The 22755-nt window shown below is 39.2% G+C and overlaps 1 protein-coding gene across 1 annotated transcript in view; it reads right to left on the reverse strand.

The window, feature by feature from the left end:
• Positions 1–22755, reverse strand: part of CLVS1 (clavesin 1) — a 152374-nt gene that overhangs the window by 126020 nt on the left and 3599 nt on the right. The window contains exon 2 of the mRNA XM_004679849.2: positions 13215–13850. Coding sequence (XP_004679906.1) covers positions 13215–13666 — 452 coding nt within the window. The 5' untranslated portion in view covers positions 13667–13850. The remainder of the gene's footprint in view (positions 1–13214; positions 13851–22755) is intronic.

Below are 22755 nucleotides of genomic sequence, written 5' to 3' on the forward strand. Positions count from 1 at the left end.
GATAATCAATATGCATTCTATAACATTAGATGATGGATTAACTCATACCCTCATGAGGAAATGTGTGATCAACAAAATCCACACAAACCTGTCAGGGGGAGAACATGGAGTAGAAGTGAAAAGTTATTTACAGGGAAGCAGGCAGGAGGCACGTTTCTATTGCCTGAGCCCCACACGGAAGGTGGTAACTGAAATGTCACAGGAGACACTTCCTTCACTCTGTCTTAGACACAGTGACAGAAGGTAGAAGTGAAGAGTTGAGAGAAAACGATGGAAAGTTGAGATAAACTTCCACAGCATTACTAGACGAGGAAGTTAATACCTGAGCTCAAGTCATACTGAGGATGGAGGCTAACCCACAAGACTGTCTCACTCGTGGCCCTGCTGCCTCTCACGGTGCTCCTATGTCCAGTTGGGAGTCCCTGGGCAGGGGAGACACAGAATGTCCTAGACTCTTTCTCTCTTTGTTCCAAGTTAGTGACACATTAATTCCAGTCCCCTTAACAAGAATATTGTTATTGGGAAGAATCTAATCTTTCGTTTAGGTTTTCCATTGTCCCCAACTTCTCCCCACACCAGCCAGTCAAGAAGATATCACTGAGACCTGCTTGGTAGTTTTGTAGAGCAAGGAGAAAAAAAACATGGCACCTGGAGCATGAAAAGTATACAGTAAAGATTAGTGTGACAGACATTCAGGAGAGAACAAAGGAGAGATCAGCGCTGCCCCAGCCATGGCCATGGGCAGAGTGTCTTAGTCTGGACGTGAGTTATGAAAGATGAGTAGGACTTGATTTACCTTCAAGAATAAAGTCTGGCCCTCCCTGGTGGCGCAGCAGGTTTAGAGCGCAGCACTGTGAAGCTGGTGGCAGCAGCTTCAGCACAACTTCCACCCCTGGCCTAGGAGGTGACCCACATGGCACAGCAGACCTCTCCTGACCCGCCTGCTGCTCCCCTCAGCAGTATATGTCGTTGATCTGCCTATTCTGCTCCCCTCTCTGTCTCTGATGAATCTTCTCACCGCCCCTGAACCTCTGCTCTGTACCCCAGTTCTGTATATATAAGTAAATTAATCTTAAAAAAAGAAGAAGAAGAAAGTCTGAATTCCTTATGACAAGCAAAGCCTTTCCCTTCTCAGCTGCATCACTCTTCACATGTGCCAACCACCCAAGGCTCTGGTGGTGGGGCAGTTCCTTATACCCTGGAATGGGGTACAGTTCAAACAGGCTCCCTTTCATTCCCTTCCCTTCAGCCGTTCCCTCTTCTCCTTCAAGTGAGAACATATCTTCAGTAAAATTTCTCTGAGGCCCCCGCTTCCTAGCAGAATTAGTGCCTCTTATTTGTTCTCCTGTGTCTTCCATGTGTAACCTCACTACAGGTGTGAAGATTGAGTAGCAGGAACTACATAAGGAAAGTGGGGAGAGCTGGGATGAAAGGGAAGGGAGGGAGAGGTACACTCATGTGACTCAATGGGAGAAGTTCTTTGGATTCTTAAGATTTTATATGACAAAATGTATGCAAAGACTAAACCAAATTTACTAAGGAATCATTAAAGGTGACTGAAATGGGATTTTGTAACAGATTCTGAGCACAATATCCTAGAGCAGACCCCAAATATGATGCAATAAGTAGGAAAAACAGATTTCTAGGCTCAAACCATTAACCTGCCTTGTGATTTTGTCCGGATTAAATATTCTCTATTTAAAATGAGGAGAGAAATATCTCCTTTATAAATTATTGAATATAAGGCAACACAGCACAAGGAGATGCCTAGTACCTGGGAGCATAAAAAAACAAAAAAAAAACAAAAACAAAAAAAAAAAAAAACTAACATTCTCTAATCCAGAAAGACACCAGGTATTACTTGTAGCTGTGCCATATTTGAAATGAGATCCAGAGACTTAGTGGGGAATATCGCAGACAGGGAACAGATAAAGGCAAAGAGAAAAATGATGTGAAACAGAAAATGTACAACAACAACAACAAACCACATCACTTTAAAGCCTTCACAACAAAATTTACTCTTTCTTTATTTTCCTGTCTGACGTTACGTTTTGCAGTAGAGTAGCAATAACTTCTACTGCTTTATAGTACACTCACAATAAATGGCTTCTGAGCCTGATTTACAACCTCAGCAAAGTGCAGGCATTTAATCATTCCCAGCAGCTGTTTAAAGTTCTCTCTATCACCATTCAGGAGCGATTATCTAGGAACCATATTTAAAGGGCAGGAGAGCTGGTAAATGGTTATAGATCTGAGGTTTGTAGCTCAGGGACTGGGGGTTTCCTTTTCAGCTCTACAATATCCTCATTGTAAAGGGATCAAAAAATGCTTCCCAGTTCATTGAGAACTGGGAAAAGCAATGAGTAGCCCAGAAGAGCTCCAGATAGTACAGGAACAGACCCCTAGCTGACAGTGCACACATTCAGAGTCAGATACCCCCTAAGAAACTAGAATGTGAACCCAGTGTAAAGGCAAGCATGATTAAAATTGCTCTTTCTACATCCCCTCTTTTTTTTTTAATAAATTTATTTGTGCATACAGAACTGGGGTACAGGCCAGAGGCTCAGGGGTGGTGAAAGGCTTCACCAGAGACAGAGTGGGGAGCAGAACAGACAGATGGAGGAAGTACACTGCTGAGGTGAACAGCGGGTGGGTCAGGAGAGGTCTGCCTCGCCAGGTAGTCACCTCCTGGGCAGGCAGGGATGGAACTCATGCAGAAGTGGCTTTAGCTTCTCAGTGCTGTGCTTTAACCCGCTGCGCCACCAGGGAGGGCCCTTTTTTTCTTTTTTAAAAGATTTATTTATTTATGCATACAGAACTGGGGTATAGGCCAGAGGCTCAGGGATGGTGAGAGGATTCACCAGAAACAAAGTGGGGAGCAGAAGAGGCTAACTGAGGTACACTGCTGAGGGGAGCAGTGGGCAGGTCAGGAGAGGTCTGCCACACCATGTGGATCATCTCTGGGGCCAGGGATCCAACTTGTGCTGAAGTAGCTTTAGCTTCTTAGTGCTGTGCTTTAACCCAGGGAGGGCCCATTCCCCGGCATTTTAAAGAGCAGGCACAGGTTAACCCACCCACACACCCACACACACGCACACACTGTAGCCAAAGTGGAGTGAGTAAGAACAAGTTATTGTGCTTTATCCATGCATTGTTTTGAGGAGGAAGTTATTCTTAGATGGTGGAATTTCTAGTCATCAAAGGAATTCGTTTTTAGCCTGTTTGTTTTGTTTTTTACTCTTCAAGTGAGTACCATGCCTTTTAAATTACTTGGTTTATAAGTGAGAATTTGGGAAAAGCAGCTGATCTGGAAAGATAACACTGGCAATAAAAACTTGCCCTTCAGGCCTTTGGATCCCCTCGATGTAAATCTGCCCAGCCCAGCCTGTCTTTGCAGGATGTTGTACGCATGATGTGACATCTGGCATCTTCCAGAAGGGCAGTCACCCAGTTACGCAGGAACATAGATTTCCATGTTGTCTCAGAGATGAGACCCCACTGCTTTCTTTTCCATTCAATACATGTGTAGGATAGTTTCTAAAGGGCTTTCAAGGATCTGAGGTCAATCGAAAAGGTATATTGACAGTGAACAGAAAGCAGCTGAGCCCTGAACTAAGTGGATTAGAGTGTGAGTGGTGAAGAATAGCAGATAAGAGTTTTTGTGGAGGAAGCAATGGGATTTAAAAGAAATAGTCTACTAACCCATGTGACAAGTCATGTCCAGTGGCTTGAGGAAGGTTATAAGCTCTTCTAGCTTCATTCCATCATCAATCAGTAGTTTCTCAGGAGCACATATCAGGGAAATATTCTATTTTATAAGGTCTTTCTCCTGAATGAGAAATCATGTCTTGGACATTGTAGAATCTGAATTAGGTAGAAGTGAGAAAACCACCTGAATTATGGAAGAATATAAATGGCTAAGTGTCAGACTCCCATCTTACCTCATACCTCATTAATCCTCACAGCTCCACACAGTATGTTATTATTACCAAATGGTGAAGAAATTGAGGGTTAGAGCAGTAACATATCTTGCCTAATAAGCTGCAGAGCTGAGCATCTGTTTGCCAATTAAAAATCTGCAAGTGAACATTCATTTTAATATAAGGAACGGACAAAGCTGACATCTTGATCACGTTTAATCAGGCACATCGTAGGACTATCCTTTGCATCATATTCAAGGCAACATCCAGGTTCTTTTTTGGGGCTGAGATTTTTTAAACAGTCATTGCTTTCAATGTTATTATTGTCAAGTAATTAGGGCAGAGATTGGATAAACTTTTCTATCTTTGATTTGTGTCAGGATGGGGGATGGGGCACTGGGAGAGATGAGGTACTACTCAAGTCTTTTGATTTCTTCAGGTCTCCTTACTGAAACATCACTGAAAGGCCTCCTAGAAGTCTGATAGAGTGATCCTCAATTTGGTAAATGATTTATAGTGATACTTGTACAGTGTGATATTTTAACCCTGCAGTTAGGTCTGAAATGCAGCCTGGAGCTACTCACCAACTGTGTGAGTTTGGATAGCTCACCTAACCTGTATAGGTTTCAATCTCAACATCTGCAAAACATGGATATTAACAATGTCTAATATCATTACAGTTTGTCCCATGGTAAGCACCCAGTAAGCACTCAATGTTGTTTTTGTGGTTGCAATAACTCTTCTTCACTTCAGTCATTTTTGCTTAAGTTTAAACACTTTACAAATGGGAAACTGATCATTTCCAGAGTGATTCTGGGAGTTTCTGTAGGAAGAATCAACTGCCAGACATTTCTTGAACCTCTTTCAATGGGCCTTGACTTTAGGGATGATCCATTTAGCTTGCTTTCTCTCTCCCGGTCTCACCAACATTAGGCATTGACATATTAGAAATCTGTTCCCCATCATGCCACAAGTTCTTACACTGAATACAGCGAAGCTGAATGAGGTGAAGACCCCATGCAACTTTTAAAAGGATTTTCTACACTCTTGCAAAAGCTAAAGGTGAACCTCAATCAGTTAACCGATTTATAATTTGAAAAGTTATATCCTACCTACCACCTTGGGATTTTAATCAGAAGAAAGAACCTACTTAAGGCTGCCAAATTACACCACAGAGCTGTCAGGACATTTGCTACGTCAGCCCTTTAGAGATTACCATAGGTCAGCAATAACTGGTGATGTTTGAAGGAGCTGCTATCTCCAGCATATCCATCAAATAAATTACTACATGGCATGAGGAGACAATGAACAGCTGAATGCCTTGGGGGGGGGTGGGGAGAAGGTGAGTGGAAAAGCACCTGTTCCTAAGAACAGATTCCAGGTTCCACGTTGGTTTTTGTTTTATGAACTACATATGTTTGGTGTCCTTGCTTTCAGAATTGTGAATGCAAGAAGGTCAAGTACTTTAGTAACATTTATCTTTTCATCATAATGCCTGGAGGGACGAGGATGGGCTCAAGTAAGATACCATTCTTGGACCATGTACTCAGACCAGAAATGCTGCTTTTGGAACATAGGGAATTCATACCAAGGTCAATGACTATAGCCATTTAGTATCTTTATTCAAGGCAAGAACAACTGTATAACAGTTGAATCTATCCCAATAAAGTATAACAGGGGAGATCTTATAAGAATGCAAATAATGGTAATAAGCCTTTTCTATTATCCACACTCCATACACTTTATTGTTTGCAAGAATTGAAGTGTTAAGTCCCTCCATTTTCTTTCTTCTTCTTTCTTCCTTTCTTTCTTTATTCCCTTGTCTAGGGAATAGACAAACCCACAGCACTGAGCCTCCAGAATCATCTCAACCACTGGTGTACCCAACTTCTAATGCACATTCATCATGGTCAGGGCCATATTGGGATGCACAAAGAGTGGCTTTATTGTTTACACTGGATCCCCTGTGCCCCTTCACCAGGGGACAGGATGTGAGGAAATCTTAAATTTGATTCTGGGGTCACTTTTCCACTTAGCAATATAATAGTGATTCAGATTCTGATTGTAAGAGATACTGCAAACTGAGTTCAATATAAAAGTGAGATTATTGTTAAGGTCAATGGAAAGACAGTCTTTACATTCAGACAGACTAAGGAAGAAGCCCATCTCTGGTTTATTTTATGCATACACATAACATAGACATTTTTGAGACTATAGTAGCAACTAGAAATCATATATATGTCAACACTTGGTATAAAAGTGCTTAACAAAGGGTAGTTCTTGACAATGTGAGATGCTTCTAGACAATCCCTGCTAGTGGTTCTCAAAGTGGCTCCAGCTCCCCATGAGCTTTGGAAATAGAGAAGTGTGTTTTTTGCTTGTCACAGAGCCTCAAAAAATGGGATGTTAAACGTTCCACTACATTCAACACCAACCTACACATTAAGAATGGAGCAGATCCAAATGACAACTATGCTTTTTTTTTTTGAGATTCACTGCTCCTAAACCTCAAATCCTCTCCATGGTGATTCATTGCACTCATCCAAACACTCATCTATCACCAAGAAATCCACTTCCAGCCTTACAGAAGTTGCACTGGTATTTAGATCTAGCTAACCACCCAAGACTGAACAATAGACTCCAGATGTCTTTGGAATGAGCTTAGAATTGGAAGTCCCAAGCCTGAGTTTTAAGTTTTTCAATTGATGGGTCATAGTAGAATCTCCTCTGGAGTCCCATCCTTTGTCATCTCTTACATATTGATATGGAAACTATCCAAATGCTAATGAGTATTAAATCAGAAAATACACATGTAAACAACTGAGAGCCACAGGGTCCTATGCAATGGTATAGTATCTAGATGTGCAGTAATGTATGCCACAATATAACTGACTGGGAACCAACTAAAGGTTCTGCCTTGAGAAATATGATTGTCCTGAAGAGTGCCTTGCTGAACCATCCTGGAGCCTCAGTCACAGGGAGAAATCAACAATTCTTATTCTGCTTTCTTTAAAAATGTTGATATTTTACTCATAGGAATTTTTGGTATAAATCTTGATTTAAAAATATTTTATGGGCCCCGAAGTTGACCCACATGGCACAGCAGACCTCTCCTGACCCGGCCGCTGCTCCCCTCAGCAGTGTACTTCGTTGATCTGCCTGTTCTGCTTTCGACTTTGTCTCTGGTGAATCCTCTCACTGCCCCTGCACCTCTTGACTGTACCCAGTTCTGCATGCATAATAAATAAATCTTTTTAAAAAAAATTAAAAACATATTATTTCCTTTGATTACTGAGCATTTTGGTGTCACCTTGAATTTTTGCACCCCTGACAAACGCCCTTTTCCTTCATCCTGGTCCTGACTCTGGGTCTGAGGTCAAGCTCCTTAAACTTCAGTCCAGCTGGTTGTGCTTCAGTTCGGACCTTTCTGGCTTTGTCTGTATTGTGGAGAAAGAGCCTACTGAAGTCATTCCATTTAATAATGATGCTAAACATTTGAAGGTAGAACCAGAATGGTTCTAGCTCATTAGCCTCCTTTCTTTTTACTAAATTACTCTAACAACTTTTTCTTCAAGGGCCACCGTTTCTTTAAACAACCAACTTTTCAACTAATTTTCAACATCAGTGCTTATTCCTGAGTTTTTTATTACGGGAATCAAACAATTCACAGACAAAACAAAGGTCCAGCATAGTTTTATAAATTATTATTTGCAATGCATTTTTAATCATTTTTCCTTCATTAAAGTACTTGGGAACTAGGTGAATTGCACATAGAACTAATGGATACTATTGTAATCTTTGGTAGGACTTTCATTATCTGGAAACTTCAAATGTTTTTTCTTATATACTGAGAGTATAATTGACACAATAGGTAAGGCCACTGAGTCCGGTGACACCCCTGAGCTTCCCAGCTACTGTAGAGAACTTTGGAGCATGATGGCTTGGGGCTTCAGTTGTATATTTTATATTCTCCTGGGTGAAAGAAGTTGATAATGGCATCAAATCCCTCTTAGAAAGTATATCTTGTTCCCCAATATCCTAGCTATTTTCCTAATTTGAATTTTTTCCTTAACAATTAGCTACTGTTTATAAAATACCACCTAATGCTAATCTATGACTGTCACTCCCACTTTACAGGTGAGAAACTGAGGATATTAAGAATTGAAGCGGCTTGCTCAGGATCACATGTCTGGTAAGGAAGCATCTGGGATCTGAAGCTGGCCATCTGGCTTCAGAGTTTGTCATTTAATCACTGTTCTGTTCTGCCTCTTGGACACCATCAAGGAGGGTAATTGGGGTTAATCCTTGCGTAGCCCCACCTGCCAGATATTATGCCTATTTCCAATGGATGACATGAGACTCCAGGAAGTAAAATCACTTGACTAAATTTAACTCGTTTTTTAACTGAATGAAATCTAGAAAAAACTAGACATGCCCCTCTGGGCACACATTTCTCTGTCAAGCACCAAGGCATTCGTGGGCAAAGCAGACTAAATAACCAGGTAGGAGTGTACAACTCAGAAAGATCAAGAAGTAGAATTGTTTTATTAGATCTAAAGGGACAAATTGTAAAGTCAATGCTGATCAGAGTTTAGGTGAGAAAGATAAAAGGGTCCATAGATGAACAGTGCCCTTAGGTCTCCATTACAGAGCACATTGCTGAGCTAAAATACAAACTCTGCTGACCCTGAAAGTGTCAGCTTCATTTTATGAATGAATTATGTGGGAGCTGATTTTATCTAACTCATTTTGGCTCATCCTGGCACCTCAGAAAATACAAAAGTCAGACAGCTTCTGCAAAGGACTAATTTCTGAAGCCCAGGGCACTACTGTACCAAAGTTGGCACATGTAACCCAGGCCGACAGAGCCCGCAGGACCTCTGCAGCACAGTGAAGCCCATCGTTCATGGCTCTGTGCTCTGTTCATGGTGTCTGGATCTAGATGAATGAGATTTACATAGTTTTAATAAATATTAATAACCGTTTTAATCTCCGTAAACCTTCCCTAGGAGACATTCAAATCACTTCCCAGTCATCTCAGACTCTAAAGTGAGTGAAAGAATCATTTGGCAGTGCTGTGCTCACTCTTCCAGGCCTTCCAGGTCCCATTTAGGCTGGACTTGTGTGACAAGAACATATTTAGGCAGAAAACAAGTAAGTGCTTAGGACAGACGTGGGCAAATCTCACTTGTCACCCTACTTTCACGTTCAAATATGCTCCTGTCTTTATTTTTGTTTACCATATGTGCTTCTACAGTCAGATATTTTATAATATTAATGATAATAGAGAAGCTAATATTTATTGGGTGCTTACTAGGTGTCAAGCAATGAGCTTTGTTCCTTAAATGTGTTATTTCATGCAGACTTCCCACTAACCTGTAAATGGGCTTCATTTTCATCCCCACTTTACAGATGAGGAAACTGAGGCTCAGAGAGATTTGTCTGGGGTTAGGTCTGAGTTCACAGAAATAACTAGTAAGTCCTATGAAAGTATTCCTTTTCAAACAAGTTTGTTTGTCTCTAACAATCTTTGTTTGTCAGTGGGGTAGCTTACTATTCACCTTATTGTTAAAACCAAAGTGGTGGGCCCAAAGTGGTGGGCCCTCCCTGGTGGCGCAGTGGGTTAAAGCACAGCACTAAGAAGCTAAAGCCACTTCCGCATGAGTTTGACCCCTGTCTTCCGGGGAAGTAATCCACATGGCGTGGCAGGTCTCTCTTGACCTGCCTGCTGCTCCCCTCAACAGTGTACTTCGATGATCTGTCTGTTCTGCTCCCCACTCTGTCTCTGGTGAATCCTCTCACTGCCCTTGCACCTCTGCCTGTACCCCAGTTCTGTATGCATAAATGAATAAATCTTAAAAACAAAACAAAGTGGCTTGGGACAAATAGTATATTATAATTTGTAAAAAACAAAACAGAACAAAATAAAAAAACTTTAAGTAAACTCATCCTTGGCTTAGTGGGAGAGGGTAGGAGGAAGAAAGGGAGAGAAAGAGAATGCGAATTCCCTCACCAAAAAGCAAAACCCTAATGTGTTAGGAGCTTATAAAGTATATTTTAAAATCCCTTTCCATCCATAAGATTAGATGGGATAAGATTCACATTCACAAACAAAGAAGTGAATGAAGTAACTCATTCAAGTTTACCCTAATCATAAACATTTAAATTAATTCCTCAGAGAGTTGTTCTTGCTTCTTAGGAACACATTTTGGTGGATCAACCATATAATCCAGTTATCCCACTCCTAAGAATTTCCCCAAAGGACACAAAAACACTAATTTGAAGGGAAACCTGAACTTGTATGTTTAATGCCACAATAGGCAAGATATGACAACAACCCAAATGCCCAAAACAGATGAATGGATAAAAATGTTGTGGTATATTTACACAATGGAATATTATTCGGTGATCAAAAAAGACAAACATGCCACTTGTGGCAATATGAGTAGAGCTGGAAGGGATTATGCTAGCAAAAATAAGTCAGATTCAAAAAGATAAATACTAGATAGTCTAACTTATATGTGAACTATAGGGAAACCAAATAAAACATCAAGAAAATGTCAAAACTAGCATGTGGACCATAAATGTGAGGTATACAAAAGAGGAAAGGGCTGTCAAACCAGGGCCAGTAAGAACACAGCAGATATGGTGGTTATTCAGGGACAATGGGGTGGTGGGAGTACAATGGGGACTACAATGACATAACAAAAAAAATTAAATAATAAAAAAATTTGAAGACTGCATTTTTGGTTATATATATGTATTTCATTCTTGATTCTTTTATAATGCTAATAGAAAATAAGATACACTACTGTGATTTGTTTCTTTACATGTAGATCACCATTTATTGATATTATTTGCATCATCTATCTTAGCAGATAGAAATTCTAGAACATTTACAACTAAGCACAAATGAAGGCAGCATGATCATTCTCCAGAACTGAAATTTTACCATTCTGAGATGACTGTCCCCTCTAGTTTAAGACTAATGACCTATGCTGATGGTTTGTTCATCTCAAAAAGAGACAGTCTATAAGTAGATAGAGGTTGATTGTTCATACGATTGTATCATAGACAGATAGTGGGTGGCTGGCAGGAAACATGTTTGTTTTCTTATCATTGTCTTCAGTGTCTTAGTATAAGATCTGGCACAAAGTTGACTGAATGATAAGTGATTAAATGTACAATCCAGAATTTTTTTTCATCAGTAGAGCATTGAAATGAGAGTCCATCATTAATGTTTCTGGAATAAAAAAGCAGGAAAGAAGCCTGGTTCAGGTAGAAGCCTGACCAAACTCTAGACTGGTAACATTAAATAATTCAAATACTTTTTCCAGATAATGTTTGCCTATCCTATTGTAGCAACCAGAAAGTAGTCAGTGATCACCAAACTTTCCTACACTATCACTGGTTTTATGAAGGATAGTGACAAAAGGCAGTGAGGAGGCATCCCAGAAATTCCTTGTAAACATATTGGAAGAGGAGTCTTTGGTATATTTTTTAAATTAAGCTGTTTCTCTTAAATAACAAATATTTTAATGATATCCCCCATGGAGCCTCAAACCAAGGGGAAATTTTAAAGATTGACTCATGCATTAGTTCTCATTTAATATTTCCTGGATATTAGCCATGTATCAAAGAGATAAACATAGAAAAGACACAATCTCCTGACCTCAAGGAACTTGCAATATTGGGACAAAGAGATAAACATAGAAAAGACACTTGCAATATTGGGAGGAAGAATAAGAACAAGCCCACAGGTAAACAAGCATTTACCATAAAGAGGTTTACAACACACACTCTCAAGTTAGATCACTAGTGTTGACTCCCAGTCCACAGTCCACTGGCTTGATGACACTGACTGAGTTGCTTAACTTTCAAAGCCTTATGCCATCATATGTAAAATACATATTATAACATAATCATTACATAATTATAAATAAAATACCTATCTTGAAAGTTCTCAGGTAGATTAAATGAGTTTTAAATATATAGATATATGTGTGTGTTTACATATATATGTATAGATATGTATAGGTACATATCTATATATGTATTTAGCAGGGTAGGGGTTAGGTAGTTTTAAATATTAGTTATGATAACAATAGTTCCTGTGTTGTGATTAAAAATACTTTAATGCGACTAGAAGCAGAGGAAGGGTTACCTCCTGAAAACAGGGTTGGGCTGCGGACTAGATGCTTAGACTCTTGAAGAACAATAAGGATGGGTATTAAGCAGTAGATGGGTGGTTGGAATTTGGATAGAAAGTGTTTGGTCCCTTCTTTAGGTATCTGATGAGTCAAAGGCGTGGTGAGTAAAAACCTCAGCTCATCAAGCTAACTTAGGTTTATTCTTCCAACCAACCAGACCAGGGAACTCAAGGCAGGGCAGAAAGGGAAGAACAGGGGATAAAGAAGGTAGATTGTATAGGACTTTACTTTGTATTGAAGGACATGGAAGAAGTTTAATCAAAAAAGCGACATGGAATTTTGACCAGGTTGCTCTGACTGTGGTGTGAAGCAGTATGGCTCAGAAGGGGCTGGGGGCGACACCAGGATGCCAGGCGTTGTTTCAGCAATGCAGGCACCAGATGATGAAACAAAGTAAGGCAGTAGCTATGGGAACAAAGACATGACGAGATAAGAGAGGTTTTTATGAAAAAAGGGGTAGGAGTTCACAATGAATTGGAATTGAAGAGCAAAGGAAAAGGGAGGTTCAGGATGCCATGCGGTTTCCTGGTTTGAGAAACTGGATGGATGGGAGAGCATGTTGTCTGGAACTGATGCATTCTGTTTGGGACATGTTGCATTCATGGTTCTTGATAGGACTTAAAGGGAGAAAAGGTCAGCATTTCTCTAATAGAAAGGTCTTGCACTTCAAAGAAATCTAAGATATTAAAGTCTTGGAGAGGATCCAAGAAATTATGTTAGAAACCCTGTACTGCACCCATTTTTGTTGTTATTAGCTATGAGAATATTTTAGTCATAATATATGGTTCTTTTAAAAGACCAGCTTTCAATTTTATTAAAATAGCAGCCCACCTTAATGAAGAGAATAGCTTCTAAGTTCTCTTGCAATTCTAGTGCTATGATTCTATTGTTCTGAAATATCGCTGTGAAACTGCAATTGCCTTTTGAAGGCAATAAACCTCTGGCCTTAAAACTTCCTTTGTGGGTGTGTGAAATACATTTTTCAGATGACAGTCCACTCCCTGTAAAGCCACATAGCCCCAAACATGCAGTGACCATGTTTTTGAAAAAAGAAAAACCAAATAAAGACACTATCTACATTTACCTACTCTGATCCCAATTGGCTGCAAACAGTAGAAGAATCTTCCTGCCATAGTGATCTCGGTTTTCCAGCACTCCAGGGAAGCCATCGATGAGAGCCCTCTTAATGCCAGGATCATCGGCCTTGAAGTTTTTGAACATGTCCAGGTTTAATTGGCGGTACTGGAAGTACTGAGCCAGGAGTCTAAAGGCATCTGCTTGGTGAAACTTCCTGGCTCGGAGAAATCTTAGGATGAAGGCATCATCTGTACGTAAAAATCCAATGTCAGGCCTGGTGATGATCATGTCCCTGACTTGCTGAATATCCTGATGTAAGATATCTGGGTTTTCATTCAGTTCCAGGCGAGCTTTTTCTATAGTCTCTGGACTGAGTCCAGCTTGTAAATGGGTCATCTTGGCCAAATCTCCTTTCCAACTGCTTAATTTCTGATATTTGGGAAGAGAGGCTGGTCCCATTCACCTGATGATCTCCTGGAATTGTGGCCCATTCAATTCTTTTTTTTTTCTTTTTTTTTTACTACCAAACTGCAGTGAAGTAGACAAATGGAAGGTCTTCTTTCTGCTCCTGAAAGCAGCAGGAACTTCACATCTATTTAGTAGTAGCCATCCAAAAGAGAAGCAAAACCGATGCCATTGCTAACTGCAAAATAAATGCACACAAGAGAAACAAAACAGATGATACAAAGAAAATCTGGGCAAATTAATTGAAACTTATAAAAGCAGAATTTTATGCTGAGTCTGATTACATTAGGTATCCAAAGAATAAAGGAGAAGTTGTCTTAAAAATTAACTCTCGTGACCTCGCTGGTGGCACAACAGGTTAGGATGCAGCACTGCAAGCTGGCCACAGACGCTTCAGTCTGAGCTCTATCCCCGGTCCTGGAGGTGACCCACATGGTGTGGCAGACCTCTCCTGTCTTGCCCACTGCTCCTGTCAGCAGTATACTTCATCAGTCTGCCTGTTCTCCCCACTCTGTCTCTGGTAAAACCTGTCACCGTCCCTGCACTTCTGGCACCCCAGTTCTGTATGAATAAATAAATAAATCTTTAAAAAGAAATTGAACACTCTGCATAATTTTTATCACTGACAACTTGTATGGATAATATGCAATTATTTGAAATATGTTTGGGAAATTTGTAGTTACAGTGACTAACGAACATAGTATATCATCAGATTAGTAGTAGATTTCTCTTTTATTAATAACTATAAAAGACAGTAAAGAAGACACTTCTCTGTTATAGCATGCTTTATACGGCTATTCACAGGCTTAGATATGGCAGAGAACTTATGGCTGCTGCACAATTTATTACTTCCCATTAGCCTCTTTTCTCAAGTAGAAGTATCTTTCACTGAAATCCACCCTCCTCTGCCTTTTTAAGAAAGGAAACCATTTTTATCTTAACAATAAAAAGGAACTGTTAATGTTCACCTTATCCTTACCCTCAAGGCAACTAGCTACTCAAAACTGGACTATCCATATCAACCATGGGCTAGCTGGGGGAGGGCTGACCACAGTACTCCAATTCAACAGGAACCAGAATTGGTGTTCCCGTGTGGATCTTTACAAGAGATTTTATTGTTTGCCTTTATTGTCACCCTCCTAGGGAAGGCAAAAGGTATTAAAACTCTTGGTTGTCTGCCCAAATAACTCAAGATACATTCAAGCTTAAAAATCATTCTGTAAATGGGAAAGACAAAGGACTGTTCAAGTAACATACTTATTTTCAAGATAGTAGAATAATGAGAATAATTTTATTTATAAGATAAATAAGTATCTAGAAATACATTTAATAAAAACTTTATAAAATAATTTGTAAGACAATCACATTTAGCTCTGTAATATGTAAAAGCCAGAAATAGAATAGAATCTTGCTTCTTACTGATTCTTAAGGACTTAGAATAATAAAGGAAAATAGTGCTAAGAACTATTCCAGAGTTGGAAGGAACTTCAAACCCAGTAGTTCAATTCACTCTCTAAAAATCTCACCACTCACTTCAAAAAGTTCCCTTGTTTGGTATCTGCAACTTCCAATTCATCCAGAAACCCACTGAAATCTAGTTTTGGTTGCTCTCTTTTACCAGTGAGCAAATGATCATATAATTATCCAATAGAGTCTGGTAGGTACTAGGAGGTAATAATAATAATGGTAATAGTAATAATGCTGGAACAATGTAACTGGGATAATGCCAAGAAAACCAAGGCAGATGGTCATCCTATTAGTGAATGACCTTTCTGTTGTGTTACCCAAAGAACAATTTTTTTTTATCTATTCTCTATCAGTATTTTAAATTAATGTCTTCATCCCCCTTAAAATTTCTCTCATCGGTCCTCCCTGCTGGTGCAGTGGATTAAAGCACAGCACTGAGAAGCTAAAGCCATTTCAGCATGAGTTCGATCCCCGCCTTCCCGGGAGGCTGTCCACATGGCGAGGCAGACCTCTCCTGACCTGCTCCTTGCTCCCCTCAGCAGTGTACTTCATCTATCTGCCTGTTCTGCTCCCCAGTCTGTCCCTGGTGAATCCTCTCACCCTCCGCAGTACTCCAGTTCTGTACGAATAAATAAATAAATCTTAAAAAAATATTTCTCTCATCTTTCTTGCGACTCAATGATCTTTTTCCTGACTATCTGTCAATCCTGCTCAACCTTTTCCTTCTGTGCTCACTATGGTTTCTCAGGTTTCCTGCTCCATCACTTGACCACCTACATGCGAATAACTTCAGTCTTGGCTCTCCCCACATCTTCACCCAACATATCCTGCTATCTGATGACCACTTCCAGTTAATATTCTAAAACACCACAAACTCAATATGTTCAAAACAGAACTAATCTTATTTCCTCAAACTGAATTTGCTCCTCCACCTCCATCTCTTAGTGGCTGACCTCATTCTCTGCTCTGCCCCAGGCTGGAAACCTGGGAGTCAGCTCTATTCCACCTTTCCCCTGGCTGCCCATTTCCAAGCTATGGCTTGCATAATGTTTCCCATTGTTTTCCACTTTATTTGTTTAAGTCACATCTCTATTATTCTGTTTTGTTCTGTGATCTCTTCTCTATAGCATCCTTGCTGCCAACCTTTCTTGAATCAGTACTAGAATGGACTTTTCCAGGTTATTATATATATTACAGTTGAAATCTGCCCATATTACTTCTTGATTGACATTGATCAATGGCTTCCAAGTATCCTAAGATAAAATATACTTAACATAATGTCCAAGACCCTTCATCATTTAATCCCTATCTGTCTCCAGTTGTACCACTCACTCCTGCATCCACGATGAGCAATTGCAATTTCTTCCCACCCCAGTAGGCCTTGGTGACCAATGCCTAGAATGACTATTGATCAACTCCTCTTCCCACCAGGAGTCATCCTGGAGATTGTTTTCTCTAGGAAACGATCTCTGACTGCCACAAGCCATAGGTAGGTCCCAAAGGCCCCAACCATAAAACATTTTATTGCCAATTTACTCACTCCCCTCTTCACTCTGATATTATTGCAAAAAAAGATTGGCTCTCATTCATCTTTGTAAACCCAGCATGGGGTCTTCATTAAAAGCATCAGTTCCACAAGCAACTCTGTGACATTCATCACCTGTCCCCAGTGCCTAGAATAGGGTCGGCCATGGAGCAGGTGCTCAGTAAATATACACAGGATACATGAATACAGTAGTCAAAATGTTGTTTCAGTGGGCAAGTAAGTGGCTTGTCCTATGTTTGGGTACCTCCAGGACTATTTTTCTTAAATGAGGTTGTGCACCTGAATTTTAATTTCCTCTCTCATTTGCATAAATTTCCCCCCCCAGAAAAATTACCTATGTATGTTGTACTTCATGTCATCACTTCCTTAAAGCAGTTTTGGTGATGCTTATAGTTTGACTTTAGCACTGGGCATTTAAAGCACAAGGTATAGCAATGTCTTATCTCTTAGAAGATTGAAAACATCTAGGAACAATAGGAACAAGTTACTCCTTTTTTTTTTTTTTTAAGATGTATATATTAATTCATATAGAACTGGGGTATAGGCCAGAGGTGCAGGGGCAGTAAGAGGATTCACAGAGATAGAGAGGGGAGCAGAACAGGCAGATGAATGAAGTACACTGCTGAGGGGAGCAGTGGACGGGTCAGGAGAGGTCTGCCGCACCATGTGGTCACCTCTGGGGTGTGGATCGAACTCATACTGAAATGGCTTTCAGCTTCCCACTGCTGTGCTTTAACCTGCTGCGCCACCAGGAAGGGCCCACAAGTTACTCCTTTTATTGTTCAAGGAACTCACAATGTTTCCAAGATAAATTACTATGGGCTTAAAAGGAAAGTTTTCATAACCCATTTCCACTCATCACTCTACCTCCAATTCATAATACCTGAAATAAATTGGCCTCAATCCATAACTTTTTTCTGTACTCAGGATATAGTAAATGCTTCTGGGGCGAATACCCAAGCTGGGGGTCACTGGGTTACCTATTTAGGATGAAGCAGATATTTTCTATGAGGGCAAATCCTTTGTTCAAAATCTGCAAAGACTGATACTTATATAATAAGAACTTCAGCTAATAATATTTAAGGTATTAAAAATGCTATGCTATCCAGGTAGTCCATATTTTACAAAAGTTTGTGTTGCCCCTCTTGGTCATGATGACCTACATAGTACCTGTTCTTGCTAGGTGAATGAAATCTGAGGAGCATTTTGATTTTACAACAAAGGGTATAAAATGAAACAAACATGCAGCTTGTTTTGCAGCAGTCATTTCAGAAACAGTGGTGCCCCAAGCTATGAGTGGCCTTGCCAAGTTCTTCCTCAGAACTTTATATAGGCTGTATAAGTGTCTCATTGGTCCTGATTTTAAGAGATGCTAGTGGGTTTTTATTTTTATATGTTGCTTGGTATGGCTTGGCAAGTTCTTTCTTGGGCCAGGGAATGCTCAAAAATAATATCTATGTATATGATATTATTTTATCTTAGAACAAGTGTATAAAATTTATTATTCCCATTTTTCAGGTGACAGACAGAGACATAGAGAGGTTACATAAACTCCCCAAAACTTGAAACTATTTAAGCTCACATAATTCTCCAATTTCATGTTCTTTATTATTATGCTTATCTTCTGCTATGGGTAGCATAGGTGAAGTTCCATCATTTGCTACTTAAGACTATGTGACATTTAGCAAGTCACCTTTCCTCTATATCATTATCCTTCTCTAAATCTTTTCCAGATTTACCATCCCATAAACCTAAATATACTTAAGGGATTAACAGACATTCTTAGGTAGCCTAATACCATACTTTATGTACTATCTGCTCTCATACCTTCACTGGAAGAGGAATAAAGCTATTAAAAATCTAGCTTTTGGCCCTTCCTGGTGGGTTAAAGCACAGCACTGAAAGCCAGCCACAGTCACTCCAGTGCGATTTCAATCCCTGGACCCGGAGGTGATCCACATGGCACGGCAGACCTCTCCTGTCTCGCCCGCTGCTCTCCCCTCAACAGTGTACTTTGTCAATTTGCCTGTTCTCGTCCCCACTTTGTCTCTTGTGAATCCTCTTACCACCTGTGCACCTCTGGCCTGTACCCCAGTTCTGTATGCATAAATCAATAAATAAATCTTAAAAAAACATCTAGCTCTTTGTCTTTTCCAGCTATCATAATTTTTTTCTCCCTCTATGTATTTTCCTTTCATTAAAATACCAGACCAAAGACCTGCATTTAGCTGAAGGACTGATACATTTCCACACCTATCAGAGGTCCATGCATGACCTGATCATTGCAATGGGCTTGGCTTGATAACCAAAAAAGAACACTTTGGGCAGATTCTTATGATCTCAGAATTGATTCCTCCAGTTAATTTAGTGATCATTACAAATACTTGGAGAAGTATTTTGTTCATCCTTTGGAAATACCAAGGTAGAAGCTAACTTCCACTTTAATCCTTCCTTTTTATAATGAGCTAGAAATTTAGATTGTGACATTTGTTTTATATAAGGAAGAAAGATAAGTCTCTTTTACAATGTGATGTTTTAATCATAGCATCTACAGACACCAGATTTTCATTTCATTTTGTTTCCATCAGAAAAAAAGTGATTTATTTCCTCAGAAAGAAATCAGTCTTAAGGTATATTGCATGTACACACAGACACACACACACACATACAAACACACACACACACACAACCCTAGTCTTTATGAACCAAAATGTCTAGGTAGTACACTCACCCTAGAAATTACAGCAATTCAAATGAAATCTATTTGATTATTTTATAATCTATTATTCTCATGTATTCAGTTAGCTTAAAAAGCACTTTAAATATAGTGGGATAAAAGCATAATAATAATAATAGTCAAGTCTTTATAAATATATATGTGTGTATGTATTTTATAGCATTTTACATCAATTATCTTTATTCATCCTTACAATGATCCTGTAATAATAGAAGAAAGATAATTTCCTGCAGATGTTCAAGATCTTATGAAATAATGTAGATAAAACTACCTTGGAATGGGGAAATTCCATTTTACATTTATTGTAATATTATTTCTGATATCTTAATTTTGCTGTCTCTAGGAAAATAAAATAATATCAAAGATCTGAAATTCAGGTAATCAGCTAGGCTTCAAAGTTGGGGGAAAACGAAATAAGTATTTGTTGAGTACTTCTTATATGCTTAGGGATTTGATATTGTAAGATTGATCTCCACCCTAATGCTATCAGCTTGGTATTATGAATTAGATGAAAAGATAGATTTAACATTTAATTAGGTTAAGTATAACTGGAAGAACCAAAACCCACACCCAAATGTTCCAAAGGTCATGTTCTGGCCATCACCTGCATCCTGAAGTAAATGCTTTCTCTACACACCCTGGCTACCTGTTCTCACAAACACTCACACAACAGGCACACACTCACAATCTTCCATTTTTTTTTTTACGATTTATTGCATACAGAACCAGGGTACAGGCCAGAGGTCCAGGGGCAGTGAGAGAAGAGTGGAAACAGAACAGGCAGATTGATGAAGTACCCTGCTGAGGAGAGCAGTGGATAAGACAGGAGAGGTCTGCTGCGCCATGTGGTCACCTCCAGGGTCTGGGATCAAACTTGCACTGAAGCGGCTGCCGCTGGCTTGCAGTGCTGCATCCTAACCCGTTGTGCCACCAGGGAGGGCATCACAACTTGCCATTTCTAATAACAATCACTTAATGAATGTTGTCTAAACTTAAAGAAAAAAAGAATATATTTTTACCTTGACCAGAAGGGTAAAATCTGTAAAGCATAAATATTGTTTGTAATATAAGGACATTAATAACTGATTAACAATATCTTAAATATGTATTATTCCTGGATGGTCTTAATAATTCAAAAAATGCCTTATGTATACAAATGTTTAAGTTAATACAAATATAAAGTGATACTCTATCCATACTTATTTTGTGGCACGAAAAATGAATATCTGTGACAATAGGTGAAAATAAGTGAAAAATGAAATATCAGTGGTAAGCTCTTCATAGGAAAGTGTAATCGAATACCTTAGCCATCAGCAAGTATGAAAATTATATTTCTAAATTTTAAATGTAGCTTGAGTTAGATTAATCCTTACTACTCTTCACCTTTCAAAAAAATCTCACTTAGACTTTTTTTAAAAACAGAATATATATGTTTTCCCCCAGGAACACCAAAAGGAAATTTTATACCAAATGAAATAAAAATAGATGCTGCTGATACATCTAGACCAAAATTGAAATCGCAGTGAGCAAAAATGTTTTTTAAAATACAACTCTATTTGAGACATCTCCTGAAAGATGATATGCTCCCTTACTGCCAGTGGAACCTATATTTAAGTCTCAAAAAGATTGGTTGATTACGTCCTTTGGTGTTGACCAAAAATGGAATCTTTTTCCCAAATGGTGAATTTAAGATTGACCATTAAGGCTTAAGAGGACTTGTCTGTGTAAGTATGGGGAAGGGCCAGAAAGACCTGTAGATAACAAAGTGGCTCCCCATCCACTGACTTTCTATCAAACATTAGCCAATTTGAAGAAATAAACTGTCAGAGCCAGGGACAGAGAAGGACAAAAGGGAGACCTTTAATCATCTAAAAGTATAACGTGACCAGAATTTAGCCCCTGGCTGGGAGTCAACTTTCCTTCACCTTTAGCTCAGTCCTAGTCCAGGGCTTGCCCTTGCCACATAAATATTCATTGTATAGACTCCCTTGGCTCCCTTTAAAATAGTAACAGAGACACAGTCATTTGCTCTTGCTCTTAAGAAAGATTAAAAGTAAATTGGAATGAGTTCCATCACAGTAGAGACACTGAGATCTTCTTCCCAAAATAGATACCAGGTCAGAATTAGAAAAGATTGGAACTTAGATGCAGTGGACCTGTCAGACAGGGGAATGTGTCATAAGTTCTAGAACAATCTACAAACCTTTTTTAAAGTATGTTTTGGCCGAAACAATGAAGGATCTAAAGGGAAAGATATAAGGAATAAGTAAGGCATGGGATTTATCTGCCATTTATTGTGTAAGGTAGAGAAATTTTTAATTGAAGTTGTATTTACCTTACACCTTACTGTGTGGGGAAAAAAACCTACAGAGACTAAATTATTAAGAGATGAAAAATTAAAATGCAAAGTTTTTCTATGCTATTAAATGATCACCATAACAAGTCATTGTTTGGGAGTTAATGTCCCAACTTAAACAGATTAGTTGTATTACTTACAAATGACAATGGAGAGGAAAGAGAAGAACACTACTTTTTTTCACAAAGGAAAGAGATTGTTTCCTTAATAGATTTTTTTAAGAGGAAGAAGATGTAGAGGAATGTAAAAAGGCAGCGTTCTTATGAAGATGGATATTAAATCCACTGGCCCCTCCCCATTTAGTATTTTACTCAACACATCTATGGCACCGGGACCCTTTCTGGATTTGATCAGATGACAACAGTAGCAGAAATCAGAGTTAAGAAAATCGCTTGGTGAAAGGGAGGCACAGCAAGGTATATACAGGTGAGACAGAAGAAAAGGTGCTATTTGTATACTCTCCTGAACAAGAGCTATGCATTCTGAGTTTTTATTGTTTCAGAACTTGGAGTCATTTTTGTTTAAATGTGAATGCTGTTGATTAATAGTGACATAAAGGTGAAATTTTGTGAGTTGTTATTTATCTTTGCTTCTCAAAGTGTGTCCTTGGATCTGCAGTTATCAGCAGAACCTAAAAGTCTGTTAGGAATACAGACTGTCTGGACCCGCCCATTTGTATGTATATTAGAGTCTGGGAAGAATTGTTCTAGAGGATTTATAAAAAAGCAAAGGGGTTGAGAAGTTTGGTTAGTTGTCCTCAGGTCAGAACTCACACTCTCTGTGGACAGTACTGTTACATACATTGCCCAACAGGAGAATCAACCCCCCCTCCCCCACCCCCAGCATGTCTTTTGAAGCACTGACAATCACACTTACCAGAGTTTCCCACTAACTATTTGTACATGTGTTTAAAATACTTTCTATATGAAGCACAAGCAACAAAGAAAGGAAGAAGACAGGAAACAGAGAAGAGGGAG

This window comes from Condylura cristata, unplaced genomic scaffold, assembly GCF_000260355.1.
Source record: "Condylura cristata isolate star-nosed mole 26May11 unplaced genomic scaffold, ConCri1.0 scaffold00009, whole genome shotgun sequence".
NCBI lineage: Eukaryota > Metazoa > Chordata > Mammalia > Eulipotyphla > Talpidae > Condylura > Condylura cristata.